The sequence below is a fragment of the Anastrepha obliqua genome, chromosome 3 (assembly GCF_027943255.1).
Source record: "Anastrepha obliqua isolate idAnaObli1 chromosome 3, idAnaObli1_1.0, whole genome shotgun sequence".
Lineage (NCBI taxonomy): Eukaryota > Metazoa > Arthropoda > Insecta > Diptera > Tephritidae > Anastrepha > Anastrepha obliqua.
This window is the reverse complement of record NC_072894.1, coordinates 95876807-95903574: the sequence shown is the minus strand read 5'-3', so window position 1 is coordinate 95903574 and position 26768 is coordinate 95876807. Positions and strand designations below refer to the sequence as shown.

The 26768-nt window shown below is 37.5% G+C and overlaps 2 protein-coding genes across 4 annotated transcripts in view; one reads left to right on the top strand and one right to left on the bottom strand.

Annotated features, from left to right (window-relative positions):
- Positions 1 to 26768, bottom strand: part of LOC129242312 (neurobeachin-like protein 1) — a 167631-nt gene that overhangs the window by 130517 nt on the left and 10346 nt on the right. For both annotated transcript variants that reach the window (XM_054878888.1, XM_054878889.1), the window contains 7 exons: positions 26011 to 26738; positions 25330 to 25930; positions 23045 to 23181; positions 22884 to 22970; positions 22523 to 22816; positions 21222 to 21558; positions 19905 to 20092 (listed from right to left, as the gene is read on the bottom strand). In XM_054878888.1, coding sequence (XP_054734863.1) covers positions 19905 to 20092; positions 21222 to 21558; positions 22523 to 22816; positions 22884 to 22970; positions 23045 to 23181; positions 25330 to 25930; positions 26011 to 26738 — 2372 coding nt within the window. The remainder of the gene's footprint in view (positions 1 to 19904; positions 20093 to 21221; positions 21559 to 22522; positions 22817 to 22883; positions 22971 to 23044; positions 23182 to 25329; positions 25931 to 26010; positions 26739 to 26768) is intronic.
- Positions 5585 to 19756, top strand: LOC129242313 (uncharacterized). Of its 2 annotated transcripts, XM_054878891.1 has the most exons (3): positions 5585 to 5688; positions 5754 to 5816; positions 16817 to 19756. In XM_054878891.1, the coding sequence occupies exons 2-3, from the start codon at positions 5793 to 5795 to the stop codon at positions 19436 to 19438; spliced, it is 2646 nt and encodes an 881-aa protein (XP_054734866.1). In that variant the 5' UTR covers positions 5585 to 5688; positions 5754 to 5792; the 3' UTR covers positions 19439 to 19756. The 2 variants fall into 2 exon arrangements, with proteins under 2 accessions (XP_054734866.1, XP_054734865.1); XM_054878890.1 differs by having other exon boundaries at positions 5596 to 5816.

Here is a 26768-nt window from a genome sequence, read left to right as displayed (position 1 = left end):
GATACCACCTTGTTTTTTTACATTTTTTTTTAAAAACGCACTTGACGTACTGTACCTCCAGGGTGGAGTGGAAAACGATATTTATTTAATAAAAATGTTAATTTAGTAAGTTGGAATAATATTAAAAAAAAATATGATGTAAAACTGGGTTCTTTATACTGTATTGGTAAAGAATAAAGCATGCTGCGGCAGCTGCCGCGCGCGGCTACTAGGCCGAGCCATGCAGTGTAAAATTCAAAAATTAATTTCTCGAGAACAAAAAAAAACCCATCTCTATAATTTGCAGTATCTTTTAAGAAGGGTTCAAACTTTGATAAAAAATTGTTTTTACAAAATTCCGCAGTGTACTTCGAGTAAAAAACCAACAATAAAAAATTATTGTTTAAACAAATTAGCTAAAAATTTTTTTTTTATTTTTTAAAAAATATATTATGAAAATTCAACTTTTTCCCTATAATTTTTATTAACAACTTTTTTTGTATCACTAATATAATATCAAGATAAAAATTATCGAAAAAAATTTACCATAAAACTTCAATAAACAATAACTTGCAAAATAATTGAAATTTTGCAAAACCATTTGGCATGCTTCCAAAGAGTCACAAACACAACAAAATTCCAAAGTATAAAGAAAATTGAAGAACCAACTGGTACTACTTTCATGGAACGCCCCCTTATTAAAAAAGTGGAATATAAAATAGCTGACGGAAAACTATGATGGCAGACGGTTAAGTGAATGTTGCGACAATGACGCACCAAGACAATATAACAAAGTGCACAAACAAAGAATAACCAATAAATATTTGGTTTATTTCAGTTACAGCAAAAAAACAAAACAAACTGAGAAGGCAGAGTAGGTGCAATGAATAGATACATATGAATGTACATGCAAAAGTAAGGAATTGTTTGTGAACAAATCAAGTGTGCAACCACGCATATAAGAAAACAATTACGTATAGGGTGGTCCGAATACAAGTTTCTTTTTGAATCACGTGGAAAACATATTTTTTCGTATGAGTACTGTGTTGCTTAACACGTTTATTAAAAACTTGAGCGAAATGTAGCACTCATAGCGCCGGCCGCATGTGAGGCCGTTGAAGCACTTCGTTATGAGCAGCACTAACGATCCCTATTAGTCGCACTGCTTCGATACCCTGGCATGCTAATTGACGATTGCTCGAATCAAGGACATTGTTGCTGTTTTTGATAGTGCGTGCATGAGCCCGAGAACATTAACACGCCGCTAATCTCAGCAACCCAACATTAGAAGCACTAGTGTGTGGAACATTCTACTGGCTCGCTATCTTCATTTAGAAAGTAAATCACCATCTGCTTCGCTATCGAGGCTCCATTTGGGCCTTAAAACAAATTAAATTTGACATATATAAGAGTCAGAGGAACTCACGCGATTGTACATACACAAAGAGCCATGCTTTCGCAGTGCGGCAGGTTAGTGAGGAATTTTTAATGATGGCGTACTTTTCTGAATTGCTGAAATTACGCTGGCTGAAGGCGATTGCTAAACTTATGTGATGCGACATGGAAGACCTGAGCAGTAAGCCCTGCAAAATCGATCTTTAGCGCATTAAGTTCAAGATCCGATCTGTCATTTGATCCCGTTCGAACTTTTGTGCCGGTCGCTCAAATACTAATTTTATGCGCAAAAAAATTCAAACCTCAAATCAAGAAAGATCGCCAGGGTTACTAGCCGTAGAGCACATTGGTTAGGTGGAACTTAAAACCGGAAATATTTTCTAATTAAGCCAAAAAATTCGATCGATTTTTTGTACATTTCGTAATTTACTTGTTAAATTTAATCAATTTTTAAAAATAAACTTGTATTTGGAGCACCCTTTAGCAGCGCAGGAAAATTGTAGACGTGGAAGTACTGGCAAACTTATGCATGCCAAATGGATATCCAATGTCTGATATTTTATTTTTGCTTTTTACAGTGAAGTTGGACGAAAAGAGCAAACATTAACAAATCACAAAAGTTCAAGTTCAGCGATCGGGAAGCCCAACACTGCGCCAGCAAAAAAGTCGCTTTCGCGGCTATTAGTAGCCTTTTATGGATACCATGGAAAATTGATATTCAACTAACCTTTAAGACATTTCGACAAGGCTAAGTTGAGTTTTACCAAACCAAGTAGCTATTTGGGAGTTTTAAAACAATTTACGACACTTTTCTTTTCAATAATAGTATTTACAACAAAGTAGAAGTTTGAAGCTTACTCAGGCATTGTGGTAAATTCCGTCTCAGTTTGCCAGTAAATTATCCAATGTCAGGCAACAAACTGAGCCACCAAGTGTTGAAAGCAAAAGTTGTTGTATACGATAAGTATATGTATGTATAAGTACATATAGTTCCGCATTTTTGAGCACAAAATATTGCAATTGTAAATTCATTTATTTGTAAATAAAAATTTCGTGAAAACACATGAAAAAAAACAGAAGAGGAAATAGCAAACATTTCGTAAAAATAAGCATGAAGCAAAATCTTCAAGGGTAAAAGAAAATCTGAATAATAGTACATATGTATATAGAGAAAAATAAAAGCAAAAATGGGCTAACCAAAAGACAGAAAAAAAAATTAAACACAACAAAATCATCGCTAAAAGAGGCGCAGCTGCGAGGCAATCTAAAAAGTTTAATAAAAAATAATAATAATAAACTCATTCCTAGGTGCATAGCTTAAAAGCATGCTACAGAGACACATACATATGTACATAAGTATGTATATGCCTAAATAAAAGCCGGCGCAAGCCGTTAATAACCTGTAGCGCAATCGCAACCGCAACCAGCGCAATAAAAGTGAAGTGTCTTTGAATGTGACGTGAGTATTGCATTAGCTGAGTTTAAGCAGCTCAGCTACTCAGCTCCTAAACGAATTGATGATCAGTAGCGCGTCAAAATTATACGACGGCAATTTTTCCCAATAAGATGTGCTTAAGTGAAAAATTACGGAGCCATGCTTTTCATCACTGCCGCAGATAAGAGTTTTTATAAGAGGGGTGTATAATTCGCATCAAGTATGTTTTGAAACTTTATGAAGCAGAATAGTGAAATATTTATCATACTTAATCAAATCAAATGAAATCAAATAAAAGCAAACAGAGCGTGTCGCTTCATTCCCACGACAGTCGGTTCTAAGTAACCGGGTTTACTTATATTCGGCCAAGGACCATCACTTCCGAAGCATTCCTCATACATAAACGGGGGGATTGGGAATGTATGGGGAATGCCTATGCTGATAAAACAACAACAGAGTGTGGCTTCAGCATATCAATAGATACAAAAAGAATAGTTTTTTGGTCACGAGTATCACGAGTATGAATCCGAAGCCTTTGGTTCACATATGTGGGACACGATATTTTGAAGGAAAACTCGTAAGTCAAAATTAGCAGATTTTATACGATGAAACTGCATAAAGACAAATGGAGCAACGAAAACCTCCACATTTCCATTTTAACTGATTATCTTAAGTGCTGAAAGACGCTTCCAGTCCATGACGGAGATCGTAAATTACCTATGTACAATGGTTTACCACTGCTTGAGCTGTTCCATGAGTACAACATCCAGCTTCAGAGATGATTTGATACAATATTTGCAGTGACAGATCTAGTAAAACATTTTTCGTTCAGCGAAGAATGCATTCGGATGAGCACTTATACATATAAACTACATATACAGTGGTAAACAATTGTAGATAACAGGTGGCGCAAAATTAATCAATTATGGAAAGATTTATAATATTTGCAAATATCGTCCTACGGCAATCATATTTGACACTTGTGAGCTAGACAGCTGCAGCATACAAACAGACAAGCAATGGAGCACGTAAGGGTCAAAATAAAGATTTCCGTCATTCAAAATAATTTTTTTTTCAGTAAAAAGTTGAATGGTTAATTTTGCGCCACCCGATTAATTTTGCGCTACCCTTTATAAGCACAATTACATTTTTGTTATTTTGTAGAAAAATTCAGTTATTGAACGTTTAGTATGTAAACAGTAGTTTTTTTTTTAAGACAAAAAAATTTAAATGGCACAGGCCAGACTGTTACAGATGTCAAAGCGGAATTGTGGATGTGGTAGAGAATAGGCTTGGGCAGCGATAATATTTCAAAACTAGTTTTATTGTATACTCTTCTGTGCTGTGAATTTATTTCTTTTTGATTTTTTATATAATTTCAAAATATTTAAATAAAAATTTCAAAATGTTTAATTTTGAAATTCAGTATCGTTTTTTTTTTTTTAATAAAACCAATTATCTTCTGTACGCATTATTTGTAAGTAGGGTTTTCTGTGTGACTTCCCTACCAATGCAACAAAAACACATTCGAATGCGACTTTCTCAACAACATTTAGAGCGTTTCCAAAAGTGTAAAGTGGATTTTGTGCGTTGATTCATCTCTATGGATGAGACTTGGGTCTTTTAGACCAGCTGAAGGAAAAAATCGTGGAAAAAGATTCAGTTAGCAAAAAAAAAACAATCTTTTTCATTAGGACAATGCACCGAGTCACAAGAGGTTTTCGATAGGCTAAAATCCATGAATTAAAGTTCGAATTGTTGGAGCATCCACCGTATTCGCCAGATTTGACCCCTAGTGACTTCTATCTGTTTGCAGACCTAAAATTCATGCGTTAAAAGCGTTTTTCATCAAACAATAAAATTATAACAGCTGTGGAAGCGCATTTTGCAGCCCTAACAAATTCTCATTACAGGGATGGAACTCACATTGGAATCTCGTTGGAACAAGTGTATTCATGTTCAGGGAAACTATATTGAATATTAAAGTGCATTGTGTATGGCGCGGAATTCGCTAAAAAGATAAGAACCGCATTGATGAGTAAAGGATAGCTAAACAAAATATTAAATTTTAATATATGTATATATGTACATACGTTTAAAAATTGTTTTCAATTAGGTGACTTAATTTTAACGTATCGTTCGCAATTCGTTGAAGACAGTCGATAGATGCAGATGGATTAACAAGACTGAATTGTCTATTAAAATTAGAGCCCGGTTAGAGTTATGTGAAAAAGCCTTTTATTATTTATTTTTCGACTATTTTTGTTTAAAATTTAAAAGGCAGTACTACCCGCAATACTTGAAATAACTGTCAATAAACTCCATTTACAAATATTTCTTATTATTTTTATTTTAATTCAAAAAGAGCTCACAATACCCCTTTGCTCTCATTTAGATTTTTTGAAAAATTGCCTTAGCGCATCATCACGTGAAAAACCGGGAAATACTCAATGAAATCAAAACAAAGCACAAAAATACACTAACTTGCTCAGTTGAGCAGCCGACAGCAATTGTTGCCAGTTGAAGTAGAGGCGGCGAACACAAACACGCCAGAAGCAACAATGGCCCTGGCAGTGGTAGCAGCACCTGAGCAAAAAGGCAGCAACTCCAAAATGAATATACTCATATATGTTTATAAGTATATGTACACATACATACAGTATATGCTAGTTTTAGCAAATGCAGCAGCAACACGATTTGGATAGTTGCCTGCATTTTCATTAAAAACAAGACCACTTTCTTGGGATGGGTTTAGTAGCTGAAAGAAAGTCAACGTGAAAGACGTGATGAGCGCGAATGAGTAAACACACCGCCGAAAAATTAATAAGATTTTCCACATTCACGAAAAACAATGGTGAATTAGAGGCGAACGCACCGAAGTATCATATGAATGTTCCCATTTAATATTTTCTGTTTAAATGAAGAACTGTGATTTATATTGCAGAGGAGCCATTCGTAGCGTTCATAGCAGAATTTAGTGATCATGCGGCGACTTTGGATACTCGTCGTAAGTTCATAAAAAAAAATACGATTTAAAAGTGGTATGCATCTGTTGTTATATAATCTGTTGTAAATATAACTTGAGCACAAAAATTAATAAAAAATTATAATAAACATAAATATTATAATTAAAAAACCAATCGGTTTCGCTTGTGACGGGCACTCCCAATTAAAAATGGAATAGTTTTCGAAATATGAAGAAGTGACGAAGTTAACATTTGTACTGTAATTAATGTTACATGAAGTGATCGCCGTCAAAAATGTATGAGAAGAATGAAAAATAAATGATAAAAAATATACCAAAGTCTGCAGTGAAAGTCTTACCCACTTCCGCGAAAATTGATTTCAAAAAGTGTTAGCTACGCGGAAAATGAAATCACGATTAATGCACAGACGATAATTGAAAAAAGTGGCACAAAGCAGGATTAAAAGAAGTTAAACTAATATAAAAAGGAAAGATGAGTGTGAAAACAATAATATTCAAATTTTAAAAAATTTTTTTAATAAAAAAATTTTAAATACAATAAAATAAGAACAATAAAATGAAATCATTAAAATCAAAATAAAAGTATAAAACAAAAATAAATATTGAAGAAAATAAAATAAATATAATATAAAAAAATTAAACAAAATAAACATTAAAATTATTAAAAAACAAAAATATATTGAAAGGAAGTAAAGTTAAAATGTAAATAAAATAAACAAATAGAAATATAATATAATTATTAACGAATACCCGAAATAAGTAGATTTAACCATTTTGTTTGAACTCAAATCATTCGCCTGTGAGAAAACAAAAAACATCTAACCCTTTGCTCACAATAATAGCAGCGCGACATATTGCAAAGTATTGGTCATTTATTTATTTTTAATCACTTTTTTTTCATTTTATTTTATTATATATGATATAGTTCATACTGCAACAAAAATCATAGAACTCAAAGTTTCAAACTTTGGACAAAGTTTTAAAAATTCAAAAAATGTTCATAAAAATTTCAAATATTTTAGTCAGAGCTAAACAAAATTTCTATTCTGTTTTAAGTTTGAAGTGGCTCGAAAATCGCGCTGATTTTTGATCATTTTTTTGTTGACAGTGTTTTGCATTTTCTTCCACATAACGAATACCCGAAGTTTTTTATATGGCGAAAATGCGCAAGACCGCCAGCAACAAACATTTTTAAAAACTAACGCGATTTCTAAGCCACTTCAAACTTGTGTTTTAGGTATTACACCAAAATCAATGTGTTATAAAACTGCATACTCAAAATTTTTGAAAAATTCAAGTTGAAAATTTTGTGAAAATTGTTGAATTTTGTTAATTTTGTACAAAAATTATAAAACAAACTTCAAAAGAAAAGAAGTCAAATCTTTGCAATATGTTGCGCTGCTATTATTACAAACACCGGTGTACTTTAAAAACCATAGTGGCCGAACCACTCTAAAGTTGGAGCATAACTATCACTCGGTTGGTTTTGAATTCTATGACGGTTGTGGGCCTGAAGAGGTGGACATCAAAAGATCAAAAGATTTTGCTAATAGCAATGGTCGGTCCTCGGAATGGCAAACCTCCCAGCGTACTGTCACAAAAAGGCTTCTCATAAAAACTACCAACAGTTCGGGGGCGGTATACAACTGTTGCATAAGAAGTGATGAAAAATGGCTTTGTTTTCTTTTGCAAACTGGGTTTTTTCCCTTCAGTTGACCTAAAAGTTTACACTAACATTCAGAATTTATTGTTTTATCAGTTTGCAAGTAGGTAGGTTGGTGAAATAGTTGAAGTGCCGGTCTGGCACTCCTCAAGTAGCACTAAAGCGCCGTTTTGATACCATTACAACAGGCAGATATCTACAGCCATCCAGAGCTGTTGATATAATGGAGGAGATTGATTGGATTTAGGTTGGCGCACTTCCCCAGGCTGTCGAAGAAAGAAGCGCCCAGTAACCTTAGTTGTCTAGCTGCCAAACCCGGATAATGCTCTACAGTCTCTTTCTCTGAAAGTTCCCCACAGCTTCTGCAATGGGGGTTAAATGGTAACCCTAGCTTTTCCCCGTGTGTGCCGATCGTCCAGTGACCGGTTAGCACCGCTATGAGTTTGGAAATTGAATGGCGATGAGTCCAAAGGACTTTCTGGGTCCTTCGTGTATCGTATTGTGGCCAAAGGGTTTTCGAAATAGCACATGAAGAAATGGAGCTCCATCTTTTCTGCGCTTTCCTGAGAAATAATTCGTGCAGTTCCCTTTTAACAACTCTCAGTGGGATGCCGATGATCGGGTAGGAGGGCTCTGAGGCCAATTCAGTCACCTTCCAGGAAAGCTAATCAGCAATTTCATTTTCCTCTATGTTCCTATGTCCTGGAACCCATATCAGACAAATGTTACCTGCACACCCAAGAGATTTGATCTCCTCCTTACAGGAGTTTACTTATTTCGTTATGCACCATGGCGTCGTTAGAGCCTTAGCCGTGGCTTGACTCTCGGAGAAAATGCTAATATAATTTCTCCCTACCTCTCGCGTTCCCTAAGCATTTTGCATGCCTGCAGGATCGCAAAGACTTCTGCTTGAAAAACACTAGCAGTGTTCGGCAGTTTAAAGGAGATAGATAAATTGGCTGATTTAGAGAAAACCCCTGCTCCGACTCCCGATTCCATCTTGGAACCATCAGTGAAGACAGAGGTGCAAGCTTCGGTGCAGATTTTCCCCTCGACCCAATCTTGTCTATTTGGAAAGATTGCCATAGCACGACCCTCAAACTCTAGTTTGCGGATAGAGCGTTCTGTTCGAAGTTCGGAGAAATACGGAAAATGCTACCATGTCCCTTGAGAGATTGCCTCCAGAGGCCACAAACAAAATTCCTTTCGCGCCCTCCCCAAAAACTGATGCTACCACCTTTTTGACCGATTTCTGGACACGAACTCGTTTCGGAGCTGAGGAACCAGGTTCACACCAGCTCTGGTTTTGATTTAGAATCATGGTGATAGACCCAAGTTTCATCCATAGTGAGGAATCGACACAAAAATTAAATTTTATCCTTTCGAAAATGCTCTAAATGTAGCTGAGGAAGTCGCATTCGTTCAATTCTTAACTAATGCGACAATCATTGTGCTCACAGCTTTCTGGAACCCAACACTTCAGTCAAAATATTGCTTACACTGCCCAATGAGATGTGTAGAGCTTCTACTAAATCTCTTTAAGTTACTCGACGATTTTCTTATACGTTTTTGGGCGTCTTTAAGACTTGACGTGAATCGTCTTCAAGACTTGTACGAGCACGATTAAATTCAGCAACCCATCAATCACTGCACGATGCTTAATTTGTCCCATTGTAGAAAATACTGTGACACGTCGATATAAAATGGCTATGAATTGACAGATTAAAATGAAACTTCACATACGTTCATATGAAGAGTGTACCAACATAATAAAATATATTAGGCCAGTAGTAACACCGGCTCTTATCGAATCGCAAAACTTATTGAATAACCTAGTATAGGTTGACATTACACTTCACAACTTTTTTTACAGTTTTATGTCGGAGCAGATGACCAGAAAGTTTGTTATTTATGGACCCAATACCGTATGGGATGCAACAGCAAAGCTATGTTCCACTTCTGTCATTCTGGTAATAGGGACGTCGAAGATAGGCACTATTTGGTAGACACATTTAAATCGAGGAATCGGTCCCACATCTCGTCACTTACTTATCCAGGAACTGAAGATTAGCCAAAAAACCGTTGGTATTGATTTCAATACATCTAATATAAAGAAACCACTTAATCAATGCCACATCGTATCGAGTCAAATACTCAAGGTGATTATTTGTTTTTAATTTTTTAAAAACGCGCCAGAAGCTCCGCTTTACTTTACTTTGCTTTTTATGGTATTTGCAAAATTTGTTTGTGATTCTTACTGCTTGAGGCTTGTGACAATTTTCTGGTAAATTTTGTTTTTGCCAATAAAGACGAGGACTTCTTTAATTCTATCTTTTCAGAACAGCACAAATAAAAATCTTTTGCAGGGTCCCAAACATGGTTATACTATAAATATTCCAATGGTCCATTGGTATACTCGTAAAGAATCATTTACTCATTTGTTGACTTTAGTAAGCTCCCATCTGGCCAAAGACGTTAGTAGTCGTTTTTGTGTGCATCAGTAAGAAAAGAGTCGCAAATTTAGGATTTGTGGTAAGGCAGAGACTTGGTTGCCAAGTTTTGCCATGCACAGCGTTGGACAAGACCCTTGTCATAATCTGCATTCACGCTCGACGGCAGAGGACAGGTGGGCAAGCGCCACCTTCCATAAGCGCTCGAAACGCTCATAGATGTGTAGCCCAGTTCACGATATTTAAATTCGCAGTGGAACTTTCGACGACTGAGTGGACAAGGAATAAATATGTGGGCCAACTGACTGAGAAAGAAGGCAGAATGCAGAGAAATCGATTGACACCCGTTGTTAAACTCAAATAAATTACTATATCGGTAAAGCTATGCCCACAATTAGAAAAAATAATTGATGAAAATTGGCCGAGAGCTGCTAGCAATAGCATTTTTGGCGAATGTCTACTTCAGCAGATTTCCGCACTTTTTGTTAGCTGCTCAAGGATATTTGACTATTTTTTCTAATTTTAGGAAAATAGTTGACTCATGTATTACCTGTAAGTCTGTTGGTCAAACTTATAATATGTATGCAGTAGCATTCAAGCCACCAACTTCGCGGAACAACACAAAAGTTGCTGCAAACAAGCTATTCAAGTTTATGACTCAATTTCCATGCTATCAAATACTTGAATTTCGATACTTCAAGCAAATAAATACTTATATAATGCATGAGCGCTTGTGTCGCCGAAAAGTGAAAGCGCCAAAATTGATTTCAAAAGTGTGCGTATGCGCAGCTATAAATCAGCTGTAAAAGCGTGGGAACTATGCAGCGGTGAGCCAACAACCAGGACCACCAGAACAGGCAAACGTGTAAAGTTAATGCACGGGAACTGGGATTCTGTGGGTATGAAAACGTGCGTGCGAGTAACCACAAAAGAATAAACTACTCATGCAATAATCGATTTTATCTCTGGCTTTTATCTTCGTGTTTGCATTTAACTGGTTTATGTATGTACTTATCGTGGTTATCCCGCTTACATCTGTTTATTTGCAATTTTGTCATGTATGGTCTTATTTGTTTGGCCATTTGGATCCATATTTATGCAGATATTACATACATTCATATGTATGTGAGATATGTGTATCTATAGCTTTTGGTATTGCATTGTCACGCATTCGCATGGATGAAGTCGTCGACACACAGCTGTGTATGTTATCTACCGATTATAGACAGATGTACTACACAATAGAAAATTCGATATATGAAGCATATAGGCATATATATGTAGTACAGGGTGTGACGAAAGAAAGCGACCAAACAGCAACCGACGCGCGTCAGCTGATTTTAGAAACACCCAGGACGCACTACTGGAGCGAGATGAAATAAAAATGTGTCGATTAATTGCGGAGGACGTAGCATTTTTTTTTCATCATTTAAAATCAATTGAATGATCTAAAATGAACTGCGTGAAACCGGAGAAATGATATAATATAAATAACATAACTGATTTTTGCATAGTATTATGAATATATTGGAATGGGAAAGTATTTTGACCCTGCAACAACAACAAAGTGCAAGCATGGCTCGAGTCACACAATTTGTTTGAGCTTTAGTTTATTAAGAGCAACTGTTCGAACCCAGTATTAAGAATATGAACTTATGGCAGTCGGTTCCACATAACCAGAACGACCCGAATTTATATACGGCCAAGGACTGTCACTCCATGTATGTGGAATGTTTATGCTGCTAAAATGAGAACAACTCGAAAAAAGACATATCAATGTTAAATTCCAAAACTACAACGATCGTCCACATGCTACAACACAACTCTAGGATTTTGGAAAAGTTTTTGAATTTTATGGTAAAGATTTAATTTTCGATCTTTCCTCGGCAGCACATTTTTAAACTCGTTTCTCTCGAATCTACTTTTTTTTAACTGGGCGTAGAGATTACTTGAACATTTTTGATCTTGCAAGTAGCTTCCAAATCACATTTTACTTCGACATGCGCAAATATTTTATAATTAATTTGATTTTTTTTTAACAACTCACTATTAACTTTTAAAAAAAATTCATTATTAAACAAAACACGATTGGAAAAACTGAAAAATACATATTCCAATAATACAAAGCCGCAATATTAATAATCCAATTTTGTATAATTTTTTGAATAAATAAAAAAAAATGATTTTGAGTAATCGATTTTTTTTTTCAAATTTACGCACTCCATTGCTTGTCTCTTTGCATACCGCAGCTGTCTAATTGGCAAATATTCTCCTCCTATTTGTTGCGTGCCTCTTGATGTTGTTCCACAAATCTTCCAATAGGGTGATTAATTTTGCAAATTATGTAAATTTAGATAAGCAAAATTTTGTTTATTGATCCTGTCCTTACAGTCTACGAGAGATATGTCCGAGGTCATTTGGATTATTTCGAATTGAACCGATTTTCGTAGCAATCAGAAGGCTGGTCGCTTTTTGCAAACTGTGCGTATTGCCTGCCCCAAGCGAAAGAAGTTAAATTATACAATAAAAAGAAAGAAAAGAAATACATAAGAGGAATTGAATTGAAATGAAAGCAATGGAATGAACGAGCTGCACCTTGAAAACTCAAAATAAATTACAAAGAGCCTGAAAGTTCTGCATCTTATTTGAGTGTCATACGAGTATATGGAATACTATGAAGATTACTCGCTTTGCAACAATTTTATTTTAACAATTTTTCCAGTAAGTGAATAATCTTTAACAAACTGAATTTCTTGCGATTGCCATATTCGATATAATTTTACGACCAAAGCTCGAAAATGTTGGACTGAACTATAATCGGAAGCAAATAAATATTGGATATGAATGTACCATATCTCACAACTCAACCTTTGTGCGTATATGGCACATAAATACAGGGCCCGCTATCTATCGTTACGGATTTGAACTAGGTATTATTTGAAGAATGGTAACACTTAGCAGTCATCTGATTTGAGGGAAAAATTAGTTTTATTCTTCCGCTGAACGAAAATGGTTGTGTATACGCTCAAAGAACGCTGGGAAATATTGCGACATTACTTTGAAAATCATGGTAATGCTGCAGAATGTGTACGAAAATTACGTACCGCAATGGGAAGAAGAAAAGCACCGAATGAAGCGTATGTGCGTTACTTTGCGAAAAAAGTAAGAGAAACTGCGATTTGACGCCGTTGGATTATTATCTTTGGGGTGCCGTCAAAGACCAGTGTTAAGCCAAACCAGCAACAATTGATGCACTGAAGACCAACATACGCGATGTCCTATGGGATGGTGCATGGCTAGCCGAGGCAGCCAGATGAATGAAGTTGTTTTCCATCATTAACCGGAAGGATTGTACTTCAAAATAAAAAAAAAAAAAAATTGGAAAAATATTAAGTAGTTTCTATTTTATAGCATTTTTAATTCCGTAAAGTTATATGGCGGACCCTTTATGTATACAGACATGTGCATGTAGTATTAAAAATATACGATCAAAATAAAGTCGAACGGTTTTTTTCATACAGAGGTAAACTATGAAAATTATAAATATGAAAAAAGAAATATTGATTTCATTTGTATTTTTGTATTGTTATGACATTTGCTTGTCGCAACATTTTACTTCGATTTGCACGTAGCTGAACGTTAAATTTAATTATGAATAGCTTCAGATTACGTGCGTAAAACTTACGTCTTTGAGTAATAACAAAAAAATCATACTTTTTTTTAATTATATTTGACATTCTACTTCTGTTGCAGTTCATATTTGATGTTGTTTGGATATCGAAACCTTCTATCCAATTTTCTAGTGAGCATATTGACGCTGCCCTACAAATGGGAGCATTTACAATTCTATGTTGGCATCGATAAATAACTATTATGCAATGAATACGATTGGCTATATATATATATATATATATAATTGGCGCGTACACCCTTTTTGGGTGTTTGGCCGAGCTCCTCCTCCTATTTGTGGTGTGCGCCTTGATGTTGTTCCACAAATGGAGGGACCTACAGTTTCAAGCCGACTCCGAACGGCAGATATTTTTGTGAGTAGCTTTTTCGTGGCAGAAATACACTCGGAGGTTTGCCATTGCCTGCCAAGGGGCGACCGCTATTAGAAAAATGTGTTTCTTAATTTTGGTGTTTCACCGAGATTCGAACCGACGTTCTCTCTATGAATTCCGAATACATAAGTAATGTAGCCTAAAAAAAGTCTTGAGAACTGAAGGAATGCGTGTCGAGCTAGCAAAAACCGGTGGCAAAGAGCTAGCATCAACTTCTATCAGAATATGATTGAACGAATTTATGATTCCTTAAATTATAGCAGTAAATTTGGAAAATGGTAAGATATGCCAGACTTGATAAAATGGTAATGGCTTGAAGGACCAAGTTTAGACAAATTCTGTGTGACTTGAGGAAGCGATTGGACACTTCTAAAAATTTGTTGCTATTTCTAATATTAAAAGTAATTCAGTGAAACATCGATAATTCCAGCATATTAAGAATGGTTAGATTTCTCTCGGAACGCATCGATTACTGTGCGCCATGTTCGCTCTCTTAGCACAATTTTAATATGCAAAGTTTTTCAACAAGAACTTAATTTTTCAGTTGGGGCAAAGTCTAATATCATGACAGTTTTGACATTTCCTTTTCCGACATATAGAGGATGGGAGGTTCATAAAGAGGTCTACAATATAGTTGATGCTTTCCATTTCAATTGAACCGGACTATTCAGGACATGTTCTTCGATTTCGATGTAATTTAAATATGTTGCTCTCTGGTCAAAATAATGAGACACGTATTTTTTTGTTCGCCCGAAAAAAATTGTTTTCAAGATTTATCAGCAATTTTGCTTTCCGGCTCAAAATCGATTTTTTTAATTTTATAAGACAATTTTTTTTTTTAATTGCGCATAACTTAGTCAAAAATGAACCGATTTTAATGATTCTAGGTTCAAGATGATCGTCATTACTTGCACGAGCGACTTTATGTACAAACAATAGTAAAAAAGTAGTTGAAAACTTTTTATTTTGCAAAAAAACAAAAAGTGCGAAATTTTTTCGAAATTCAGTATTTCAAAAAGTGTATTTTTTTGTTATGTTATCAAGATTCAATTATTAAAGGTTTGCTCGCTTGTGACATTAGAATTTTGACACTCCCTTACAAAAGGTCGCATTTAAGAAGGGCTTAGAAAGTGGAAAAATTAAATACCTTTTTGGTAAAAATGGTGGCAATAAACGTTTTCTTTTTACGTAAATTATAACTGGTACAAACAGAAATTGCCAGCAATGATATAAAAAAAAAATGTTATTAAGTTAAACCCAGATTGATATTTTGTGAATTAATTTTTAAATTGAAAACTGATCACGAAGTTGGAAAATTTTACCAATATGAAGCTATTATATTACCTAAGCAGTATGGCCCTAATGAATTCCTTGCGCCTTGCTTTACTATGCTATGCCCACGTAAGTTTGGAGTTTTGACCCCCAAGTCGCGATTATTCATTCCTAACTACTTGACAAACTACCAAGGGCATGAAACACCAAATGATAGAAAATGTTGTTTGTAATAGCAGAGCCTGCTCGACAGGCAATGGCTCACCTCCGAGTGTATTTCTGCCATGAAAAAACGCCTCATAAAAAGCCATCTGCCATCAGGAGGCTATGATTAGTTACATATTGCTAAATGAGCTCTTGTTGGTAACTTATGTATCTTTAAAGTAACGTAGTAAGTACTTCCCCCACCTATATTTGAAAGGCATTGGACTCAAATTGCCAAAACGTCCATCTTTCACGTTCATTGCCCCAAAAAGATCCTTTGTGATATCCTGAGTTAAGCTGTATGTCAGTATGTTTTCCATATCGTCCTGGTTATTCACATACCGAGCAAGTGCTTATACACCCTTTTGAAAACGAAATGTTTTTCCTACAAATTTTACATTTCCCCCACTTTTGCTAAAAATTTCTAGAGTTAACAACCCAGTGTCTTGCTAAGGGAGCCAATTTATCAAGAGGGAATGAGAAAGCTGCTTACTGAGCAAGCCTTTTATTATTGAATCATGTTATGTTATTACGTCTTACCAAACGATGAGAAACAAATTTTTAATGCGTAAAGAAATTAAAAATGTATATTGGATCAAACACTTATAAAGGGTGATCAGATTGGAGATACTTTTTTGAATAGCGTTTTTTTGATAGGTCACGCGTCTTTACTGTCAAACTAAATACATAATTTTTTTTAATATTCATTGACATTTCATCATGGAAATACTTACGCCTCAACAACGTTTACAAATTGTACAATTGTATTACGAAAATCGATGCTCTGTGAAAAGTTTTCATCGCGTGCTCAGGCTAACTTATGGTGTTCATGGATAAGGCCATTTTTGTCTTAATGGCTATGTCAATAAGCAATATTGCCGTATTTGGGCTGAAGGGAAACCCAAAGCCTTTCAAGAACAGTCATTACATTCATAGAAAACAACCGTTTGGTGCGGCATATGGGCTGGAGGAATCACCGGCCCATATTTCTTCAAAGACAAGGTTTGCGCCTATGTAACAGTGAGTGTCGAACGCTATCGCGCCATGATAAACAACTTTTTGATGCGGTTCCAACACGATGTCGCTACTTGCCATAGGGTTATGGACTGGCTGATTTTGCGCATTTCACTTTTACAGGCAGATCCAATATGCACACATCTTTCACAGTAGCTTCAGCCGCTACTTCCCCTATAACGCGTCAAATGTTGATCACTTTTTCAAAACCAATTTGAATAATTTGCAAACGTTACTAAGGCTAAACTAACCTCAGAATGGTCAAATCGACTGCCACAGAAATAGTGTTAGAAGTTTAAAGTTATGCGCCATTAAAAAAACACCTTTTAATTTTAATAATTTCTTGTTCTCCCTTAGATTTGTTCTGCAATACTCTCAGTGTGCGATGTTTGCACGGAAACAACAACCAGTTCCATAGAATTTTTCACAACAACAATAGCGCCTGTTACTACAACACCGTTCGTTAACACATTCGAAACAACAACAACACCAACAAACGTATCTTTGCCGGCGTTGGCAGCTAAGTTAGTACGCCAGCGCCGTCAACATCCTTTCACCATTATCCGACATGTGGTGCGTCCAACGAAGCGCGGCACAAAATCGCGTAGGCGTTACAAGTGGCCTAAATATAAATATGGCCCAACGCATTCCAATGTCGGTCAACCGATCTCCTACTATAAACCAACCAAGCAATATTTGCCAGACATTTCAAATCCACCGAAATATTCACATTTCGAGGAATTGGATCTGACAAATCACTTTAATTCGGCCGATTATGAAGTGCATCCACCAAACGGCAATCATTATGAGGACCAAGCAATGGATTTGGATTTCTATAGTCATGCCAGTCACGCTTTTCAAGAGTTACCGAAGGTATCACATATAGAATACAGCAGTTATGACGCAGATAAGGAGGTGCCCACCTATTCGTACACAACAACGAAAACGAAAAAAAGTAAGCCATTTCATAAAAATGCACCGAAACAGCATGGTGGAGCATATGAAATATCTAGCAGTAGTGATTTTGAAGAAGCGCACACGTTTAGTCCACCAGAAAAGGTTTATGATATGCACCCGATGGGCAGCTATGATACGCCCTCCTCGGCAAATGGCAACAAGTTCTACGAGTTCACTTCATCGGAAGCAAATTCTCCTTCCGATATTCATATACCGGCTACAAAGTATGGTGTGCCAGATCTAAATATACCGTTACTTTTTTCTCCACCCACAAAGCAACCCGATCATCACGCACCAAATCCATCAACGGTGAATAGCTACGATGTTTATGATAAAAAAATACCAAACACTGGTTACAGTTCCAGCAAAAGTTCAGGTCATCACAGCTTTGCCGAGCCGCCGGCTAAAACAAATGTCGAGATTACATATTCGCCATCTTATGAAATCAACTTACCACCATCCAACCATAAGCCTTCGTTGATAGAAAACTATCACCCAACATCCGGAAATTTTGCTGAGCCACCAGTACATCCTCCAATTACGTATAGCGTGCCCAAAACTACAGCACATCCACCAGCCACCTACCAAATACCTCAATCACCTGATCCGCCTTCATATAACCAGCCTGAGCCACCTGAGCCACCATCTTATGACTTCCATGAACCACATCCATCACCACCTTATGAAACTCCTGAATCACAAGATCTGCCATCTTATAACGCTCCTGAATCGCAGGAGCCTCCACCTTACCAAGTTCCTGAATCGCATGTCCCTAAAATATATCAAGTTCCTGATTCGCCTGCATCTCCATCTTATGAAGAGCCTGAGCCGCCTATACATCCGCCATCAGGTGCTTTTGAAGTACCTGAAACGCAACCACCACCATTTTATGGCGCACCCGAGTCTTCAAAACAACCGCCTGATGCGGACTATACCAGTACAGCTTCGCACTCAGAATATCCTCAGCCGGACTACATAACACCCTCTGAAGAGTTACCCATAAACTCGAATTATATGCCGCCTGCATATAATTACCCCAAGTCAAGTTATGAAGTGCCTATTTACGATCCAATACCCTTCGAGGCATCGAGCAACGAGGAACATGAAACCTATCCACCACACTCGTTTGAAAGCCACAACATGGATGGTCACGCACAATCGGGATCCTCACCAGTGCCAACAGTAAATGCGCCCCCTACACATACACCGAAACAAGACAACGGCGACAACGTACCTCCTTCCAGCACCATAAAGGGGCGCAGAGCATCAAGCAAGCGTAAACGTATGCGCAACAGCACTCCCAAGCACATTTTAGACACACCCGAGCTGGAAGAAGCATTCGAAGCAAATCAACGAAATAAAAATCAGTTTGCCCTAAACAAGGACGCTGATGTCGATGAATCCAATCAAGTGCGTGCACAACCCAACAGCAACGAGGGTAATTATTTTCTACCCACAATATCACCAGATATAGCGAACGACCATAGTTACGTCAGTACTGCATGGAATCCAGTACGTATCCGTGGTGGAAGTACACCAACAGTCCTGCCAGCAGTGAAAGGACAAACGTCATCCACACCTACCCCTACCATGGTACGACCAAAAGGGCGTAGACCTAACGCTGTTAGGACCTCTAATCGACAACAAACAATGGCGGAATATACACCTGCAAGTACAGTTACAAGCAAGCGCCAAACGACTCCATTAAATGACAAAGGTGAGAAGCGTACAATAGTATCGGTAGATAAATCGCGTTCGTATAGTTATTACGGTGGCACTCCGATGACACCGAATGAAAACGGTCAGACTTTGTACCGAACGCGCTCGAATCCTCAGCGGCAGCCAACACGTACGCCTCCTGTTACGAGGCAAAAAGTTTCTGCGAGAGACGAAACAGCACCCCATCGTACAACGAAAAGTGTATTTGAAACGACTTATTTCAAAAGCCCTCATAACGATAACTACGAACGACATCTGGCAACATTTGTGAAGAGTTTGCCAAGCAATCATAAACTCTTTTGAGTACGGTATATGGGTGGGGAAAATAGAAATAAGAATTAAATTAGAATTTGACTTTAATAACTTATCAAATACTATCAAATACGTATCAAATACTGAATTTTGTTGCCCTTGGAAGTATGTTCTATGTAAAGCGTATACCATCAAAGATGAAAACCCTTTTTGTGAGTCTAAAAAGCTCCGCTCGCGAGTCTCTTCACACGCCAATCTTCTTCTTTCGACTAACCAGTTTCCTTTTTTTAATTCGTATGTTTTGTTATTTGAGTCGCAAATTTAGTTAATTCATTCACTAGTTTCACTGCTTTATTGGCGAGCTTTCGCCATTTTTAAAACAAAATTAATTGCGCGACATTTTTATCTATTTATAATTTATGTTTTAAGTTTTTAAGTAAATTATGCACTAATAAAAATATTTAAATATTTATATAAGAATTATAGTTAATTGTTTTGTATGAGAGTTTCTACTTACGATGCGTTCGATAAAATTCCGCCACTTTTTGCTTGTGCTGTACATTTGAAAATCGTTGAAAAAAACTGGGCCCGAAGAGGTAGGCGGTAAATCAGGTAAATTTATATCCAAATTAAAAGCGTTTCGGCATTTTTCGAGTAACGCTTTCATAACTGGCATCAGAAATGAATACTCCTCCGGATTGCCAACTGGAATATAGAACGAGAAAGTAATGCAATTTAAATACAAAATACATCTAATTCCCTCTTTACACAAACACGAGTTAAAAAGAAAAAACCTAAATTTTTTTTCACGAATTGTTTTATTTTAACAAAATTTTCAATATTTTATGACTTTTTCTTGAATCTCATAGAGCAAATATAGGGTTTTCCAATAACAGGTGTTATTGGTGAATGGATTGCGCTATCGAGATTTGATTAACGATTTGTATGGCCGGAATTGGATGGTATTGATCTGGACAACGTTTATTTTCAACAAGACGGCGCTCCGTGCCACACAAGCAACGAAACCATTGATCTTTTACGGGAAAAGTTTCCGGGTCATGTTATCTCTCGAAGAGGTGATCACAATTGGCCACCGAGATCTTGTGATTTAACACCTTGTGACTTTTTTCTTTGGAGCCACGTGAACGAGAAGGTCTATGCCAACAGCCCAGGGTCGATTCAATTCGGTTATGGAAAATTTCATGAAAAGGATATTGTCCTGTAAGCGTGGTCGTGGTGGTCATTTGCCTTATATTATTTTCCACTATTAACGGCATACCTTCCTCTTTATAATGAAATAAACATCCGATCATTTATATTAAAAAATAGCATTTTTCTTTGAATATCAAAATAACACCTCTGTTAACCCTCTGGAAAACCCTATAGATTGAGATTTTTCGACACATGTACGAAACGTTTAAATTAGTCTCAAGAAAAGTCTCTGAGACTCGGTAGATTTTCCTTTCGCGGTTTAATAATATATTTCTTATAATATATTTAATGAATTAAAATGTATAAGCACGAAATGAATTCTTAAGTGAACTCTAAAAATAATTTCTTAATATTGTTTTCAACTAATTCTCTTTTTACATGATTTTTTTACACGAAATTTTTGTGAGCATATCTATCGTGTAAAAAGAGAATTAGTAGTAAAGTGAAAATGATTATGGTGAACCGAATCACTTATGATCGAATAAAACTCTTTCCGCAATATTAATTCGAGATTACGCACTCGAAAAGAAGTGTGTTTAGTATTGGTAAATAAAGGCGACACAAATGTTATGATTCGGCAATAGATGATTGAAATAATTTGCAAATAATTCAAAGCTCAAACCTTCAATTGCATTGTCCAATGCACGATTAATGCTGAACAACAAATACGCCAGTTCGCTGGGATCTTCTGTGCTGCGGCTCTGTAAAATTGCATGCAACTTTGCCGTAGCCATTGCAACCACACCTGGATTAGGATGATATGAGCATTTCAATAGCAAGCCCAAACATAGACGTATCATGTCTGACCAATCGTCCGAAGAGCCTTGTTGAAATATCATTAAAGCATCCAACAGAGCTAAAACGCCATCTAACAACTTTGTCGAACATTTCTTTGATTCATCCTCATTCGAACCGAGCACCACAAGATCGTAGACCATGCGTAGAATTTGTGAGGCGTTCTAAAAGCGAAAAAACAGAAGTATTAGTATAAACTGGTATGTGTTCACATGTATATTAGAATGGCCAAACAAAATTTCTTTCGTTGATGTGTTATGATTAAATACAAGCGACCTATTTTCTTATCTTTTTCAGTTAATATTTATCCGCGCCGCCAACGATGTGAAAATTGCCATTGAGTTCGTAAAAATGCTCTTTTCCCTAAATGTGGTATAAAATGTTTACAGATCAATATTATTTCATCACCTCTTTTAATTTCGCTTAAGGAATGTCCAAAAAATGCCCCACTATGCTTTGTTTTGCTGCCAAAAGGACGGATATAAAAAATAATTAAGACATGCTCAGTGCACGTGCAATCTAAGTTGGCCTTGAAATAAATGTAAACAAAACCGAGGGAAATCAACCACAAGAAGGGTTATTGTTATCTCGGTTGCAAATGGAATAAGTAAAGCTTCGGATCTTCAGTTCCAATATAAGGTCCATGCTGATATATGGTTGCGAGTCTTGGGCGCTAACATTTTAGCTGATACAGACAAAAGCTTCATTCCTATCATTCCTAATACGGACCTTTTGGAATCGAGCAATGAACTCCCCATCGACCTAACCATCAAACGCAGGTGGTTTGGTTGGAGAGGCCACACACTGTGCAAAGATACGCGCGATATCTGCAGCCCTGTCCTTTCTCGGAATCTGCAAGGGACAAGAAGCTGATGACAGATGCCGACCTAAGGAACTCCAATACCAACTGGAATAATCTTAAATAACTTGCTTATAGCCGTAACGACTTCACTAGCTTCGCCTTCGCACTACGTTCTACCCGAAGTTAAAGGATATTTTATATGATTTGTTTAAAAAAATAATAATTTATATCATTTTTTATAGCGACTAAATTTAAAAAAAAATTAATTAAAAAACAGGGACATTTTTTTAGGGCCATCCTAATGTATATAATTAAATATTGCGCACCTCTTGATTTATCAATGTTTGATTGCCATTTTCTGACAAATCAAATAGTGATGCCTGTACAGCCATTTCCAGAATGCGTAGCCGCAGCGAGAGATGTGATGTGACTAGATCGTTGTTGAGTGCCAGCAAATTTATACAGCCCAACACTTGGCCGCGTTCCTTCCAACATTGTGGATGGTCATTGCTAACGCCGCGCCAGAAAACAGTGAATAATATATTTGAAACCAGGTACACGAGCTGTTCTTCACCATCCACATCGGCATCAGGTGGAAATTCAAAATCAGTCGTTTTGTTCTTAGAAAAGATATTTTTTACTTAACTATTAGATTCAACAGCATCAGCAAGAACAAATTATACTTACTTCTGCGTCAATTTTCTTTACGTTGCGTTTTGGCGATTGTGTTGAACTATCTGAGCTTATAGATTCTGTGCGCCGACGTGAAAGACTCTAAATAATAAAATCGCATACATATAAAGAAAATTATTCAGTGAAGTAGGGATATATTTCCATTATTTTATTACCATTGTTTCGGCGTCAGCCGAACCGCCTAAAGTCAATGACTCGAAAGTATCTTGAATATCGTGAGTTGTTTGGCGTAGTACTGAAAAAACAGATGAAACGTTTTCCACAACAGCACCAGAAACCGATTCGGCCAACTCTGTAAAATAAATTGGTATACAAAAAGATAGGCATATTAAATTTTAGACGCTTTATTTCAAGTTCATTTATATAATAATTACATATATTATTATAAATTATTATTTAACTCCTAAGTGATTTAGTTCGTGGACCCTACGCCCTACCTAATGGAGATAGAACTACCTTTTTAATTATTTTCAATTTGATTAACTAAATGTAAACAACACAAATCATTAGCGACTACTTAGACTTTAATTCGACCATGTTGTTGATGTTGCTGTAACAGTATAAGCACTCTCTATTTTTGAGAAATGCTGCAACCGACCCAATTAGCTTTTTGAAGTTAAAATATGACCGATGGTGCGCGGAAACGAAGTCGGCAGGTCTCTCAATCGAGACGATAATGGGCAAGTGGTCTGATGCAAGCAATAGCATAGGTCGCCACGTTAGGCTATTTATCAAACCCGCGCTACCTAGTGGTAGATCAGGCGAGCTGCTGCAATTGCCCACTACCCTGGTAGGGGCGTCGTCGTTCACAGTGCTGAATGTCGAATCGTCTATTTGCTCTGCCAATTGCTGTCCCCTACGATCGTTTGGCAGGCTTGAATGCCAAAGATCGTGATGCGCATTGAAGTCACCTACAACCAATCGGTTTTCCCCTCTGATGAGCGCACCTATATCAGGGTGATATCCTGCCGGGCAGCAGTTGACAGGGGGTATGTAAACATTATATATATTTCGAGCTCGAAATCGCCTGGCCGGACAGCTATGCCTTGACAATCTAAGATGCTGTCCCTGCGGTCGATGCCTTCATCAATGATACGATACTGCACTGTGTGGTGGACTATAAACGCTAGGCCACCACCATTGTCTCGCTCGCGATCGTCATCGCGATAGCCATCCCTGGTGATCAGAGAGGACCCAGCTGGGTTTCCTGGACCGCACCTGTTGTGATACTGTGTCGGTTCATGAAGTCAACTCTCTCGTCTTGCTCGCAAGTCCGTTGCAGTTGAATTGAAGAAGCTTCAAGCTTCTTGGTAAGGTCGTAGTAACTCGGGGGGTGAGGGACGCGTTGGGTTACCTTCGTTGAGCCTGCTCTGCAATTCGCTGTAGTTGTTGCGGCCTGATGATGGTGGCGGTGGGGGCGGTTGCGGGTGCAGAGCTCTGTAGCAGCTGGCAACGTAGTCAGTTGTCCACTCAGGGGTGGTTCGCAGGCCGGAACATCTCCGAAAATGGCACCAGCCATTGCAAGAATTGCATTTGACTGATACCAAATTCCGAGGTATTCCAGTCTGACACACGGAACAGACTGTGCGAGGAACCAAGAGCTGCTGGTTTGTCACCGCACTGGGGTTGGAGCAGGAGGGATGGGGTTGCGCTAAGTCGGGAGAGTTGTGTTGCTCCGATAGGCTACTTACCGTGGAGGTGTGGGTTGTGGTGGCGGTTGGTGGTACCGGCCTATCAGGGGGAGTAGTAGCCGTGGAGGCATCAGACGCCTGCTGGCGGGAGCAACACGTGGCCACATACCGTGTGGACCACTCCCTATGGGTCTTAAGATGGCTCCACCCGTTACACTTATTGCACCTAACCGAGGTGGAGTCCGGGTAGAGCCGTTTATGACAGACGCAGCAAATAGAATACTTCTGGCCCAGGGTTGGATTCGATACCAGCCCTGAGGAGAAGTATTTTGAGCAAGATTGTTGCGAGGAGTTATTCCTGTGACGTAAGGGGTGGTATTATAGTCTGTTCACTAGACAAGGCTAGTTTACTGGGGTGGCCGCCCTTTGTTTTAGCACTTTATATTTAAATTTTTGGAAAATGTTGTCCCGGCCAGATATATATTTAGGTCGATTTGGTAACTTTGACTTGGCGTCGTTAGAACGAGGACGCTTAAACAATCGCCAGCAAATGGCAATTTTAGCTGAAGTTAACCACATGAAATCATATTTAACCTGTGTAGGAAACGTCATCAAATTCAGGTGTCCATTGAAAAGGAAAATAATTGAAGTTAGCATATGTAGGAGGTGCACTGCTCACAATTATATGGTACTTGTGAATTAGTAGTCTGATGCGACACTTAACATGTTCCGGCAACTTATTCTCTTTATCATATTTCACTTAGCGATAGTTATAGTTGATGAGTTTTCTGGGTGCACAATTTTCTTACCTTTAATTTCACTTTCAATCACATTAGCTGCCTCAGTGACACTCGCTTGTATTTCGTTCAATATTAAACCACCATCGGGTTGCTCATCGTCTGGGTGTTTTCCTAATTGATCTAATTCCACTTGCTGTTCACAGAAACTAATCAAATCCGATTGATTCGCAAAATCGTCATTATCTTCCAACAACACATCCAAACTAATGCCAAAACTCTTGCGTTTCTCCTCATCAGGTTTTATATTCGTAATCGGTTTGTATATTAGTAGACGTGCGATGGACTCCTGCCAGCCCGATTGTTTGGCTATAGCCTGCGGCGAGTTCTGTTTGACAAATGTGGTTTGCAGTAGACGTTTCGCAATTTCCAACTTAACAGGCAACTCACAGGTGCTGACATGATGCACAAGGAAGACAATGCCCGCGTAATCAGCTTCACCGCACAGCATTTCGTCAACCAAATGAAAGAGTATGGTGGAGCTGAGCGTCATAGGTATGGTGTAGGAAAATAAGCCAGGAAAGAGTGACTTGTCGCTAGCACTATCATGTAGTCGCAGTATTTGTTTGTATTTCTGATTAACGAACAAAGTCCTGAGCAAGCTGTTAATGAACTAAGAGAAAAAAGTGAAATATAAATATAAATAAATTTAGATAAATGATCCTTCATTTTTTTTAAAGTTTTCTAACTCACCCTTATAGCCGCCTCTTGCACCTCTGTGCTATAACTTTTATCCACAAAATAATTATACAGCAAATTTGCCGTTTGCGGTTCATAGAGTAATAAAATCATTTGATCTTTGCAGTTTTTGCCATTTACGTGAAATGTCAACATCTCCAAAAATTCAATTAAAACGTTTTCCCGTCGCACCGATGCCAGAAATGAAATCATTGTAGAAACTTCTTTAATATTCACATCTTTTTGCAGGTAAAAGCAAACAATCGCATACATGGCAGAGCGTATGGTCTTCGCATCATCTGGTGTAATGCTATCCGGCGTGCTATAATGATCGCGCACAACATCCAAAAAGAATTGTATACCGAATTTCTTCCGAAAGAACTTGCGATCATTCTTAATCATAGCACTAAGATATTGCACATGTCCCAAGGTTATTTCGAAGTTCATGCGCACCCAAATGTGAAAGTTAAAAGCGATGTCGGTATATAGCACGTCCAAAAGTGTTGAATTTCTGTGCGCATTGCCGCTCTCCGACTTCTGATTTTGCAGTGATTCAATGAAAAGATGCGTTGCCATCAGTGCATTCACATCAAATAAGCTGGGCGAACACTTGCGCAGCATAGCGCCAATCATTGGCAGACATTCACTATTCAGCATATTCTCCTGGTTGTTTTCATGGCAATGGGTGAGGTATCGTAGGAAACAGATAAAGCTGGCGATAGGAAATTGTATCATTTTCCATTCTGAAAACGTTTAAGAAGCAGTTAAAAAGT

What these genes read in the sequence shown, in the direction of transcription:
- LOC129242313 (XM_054878891.1), top strand. Translation starts at nt 5,793, where the DNA reads ATGCGGCGACTTTGGATACTCGTC. An exon ending in GGCGACTTTGGATACTCGTC is followed by an intron (nt 5,817 to 16,816) that starts GTAAGTTCATAA and finishes GTTCTCCCTTAG; the next exon opens with ATTTGTTCTGCAATACTCTC.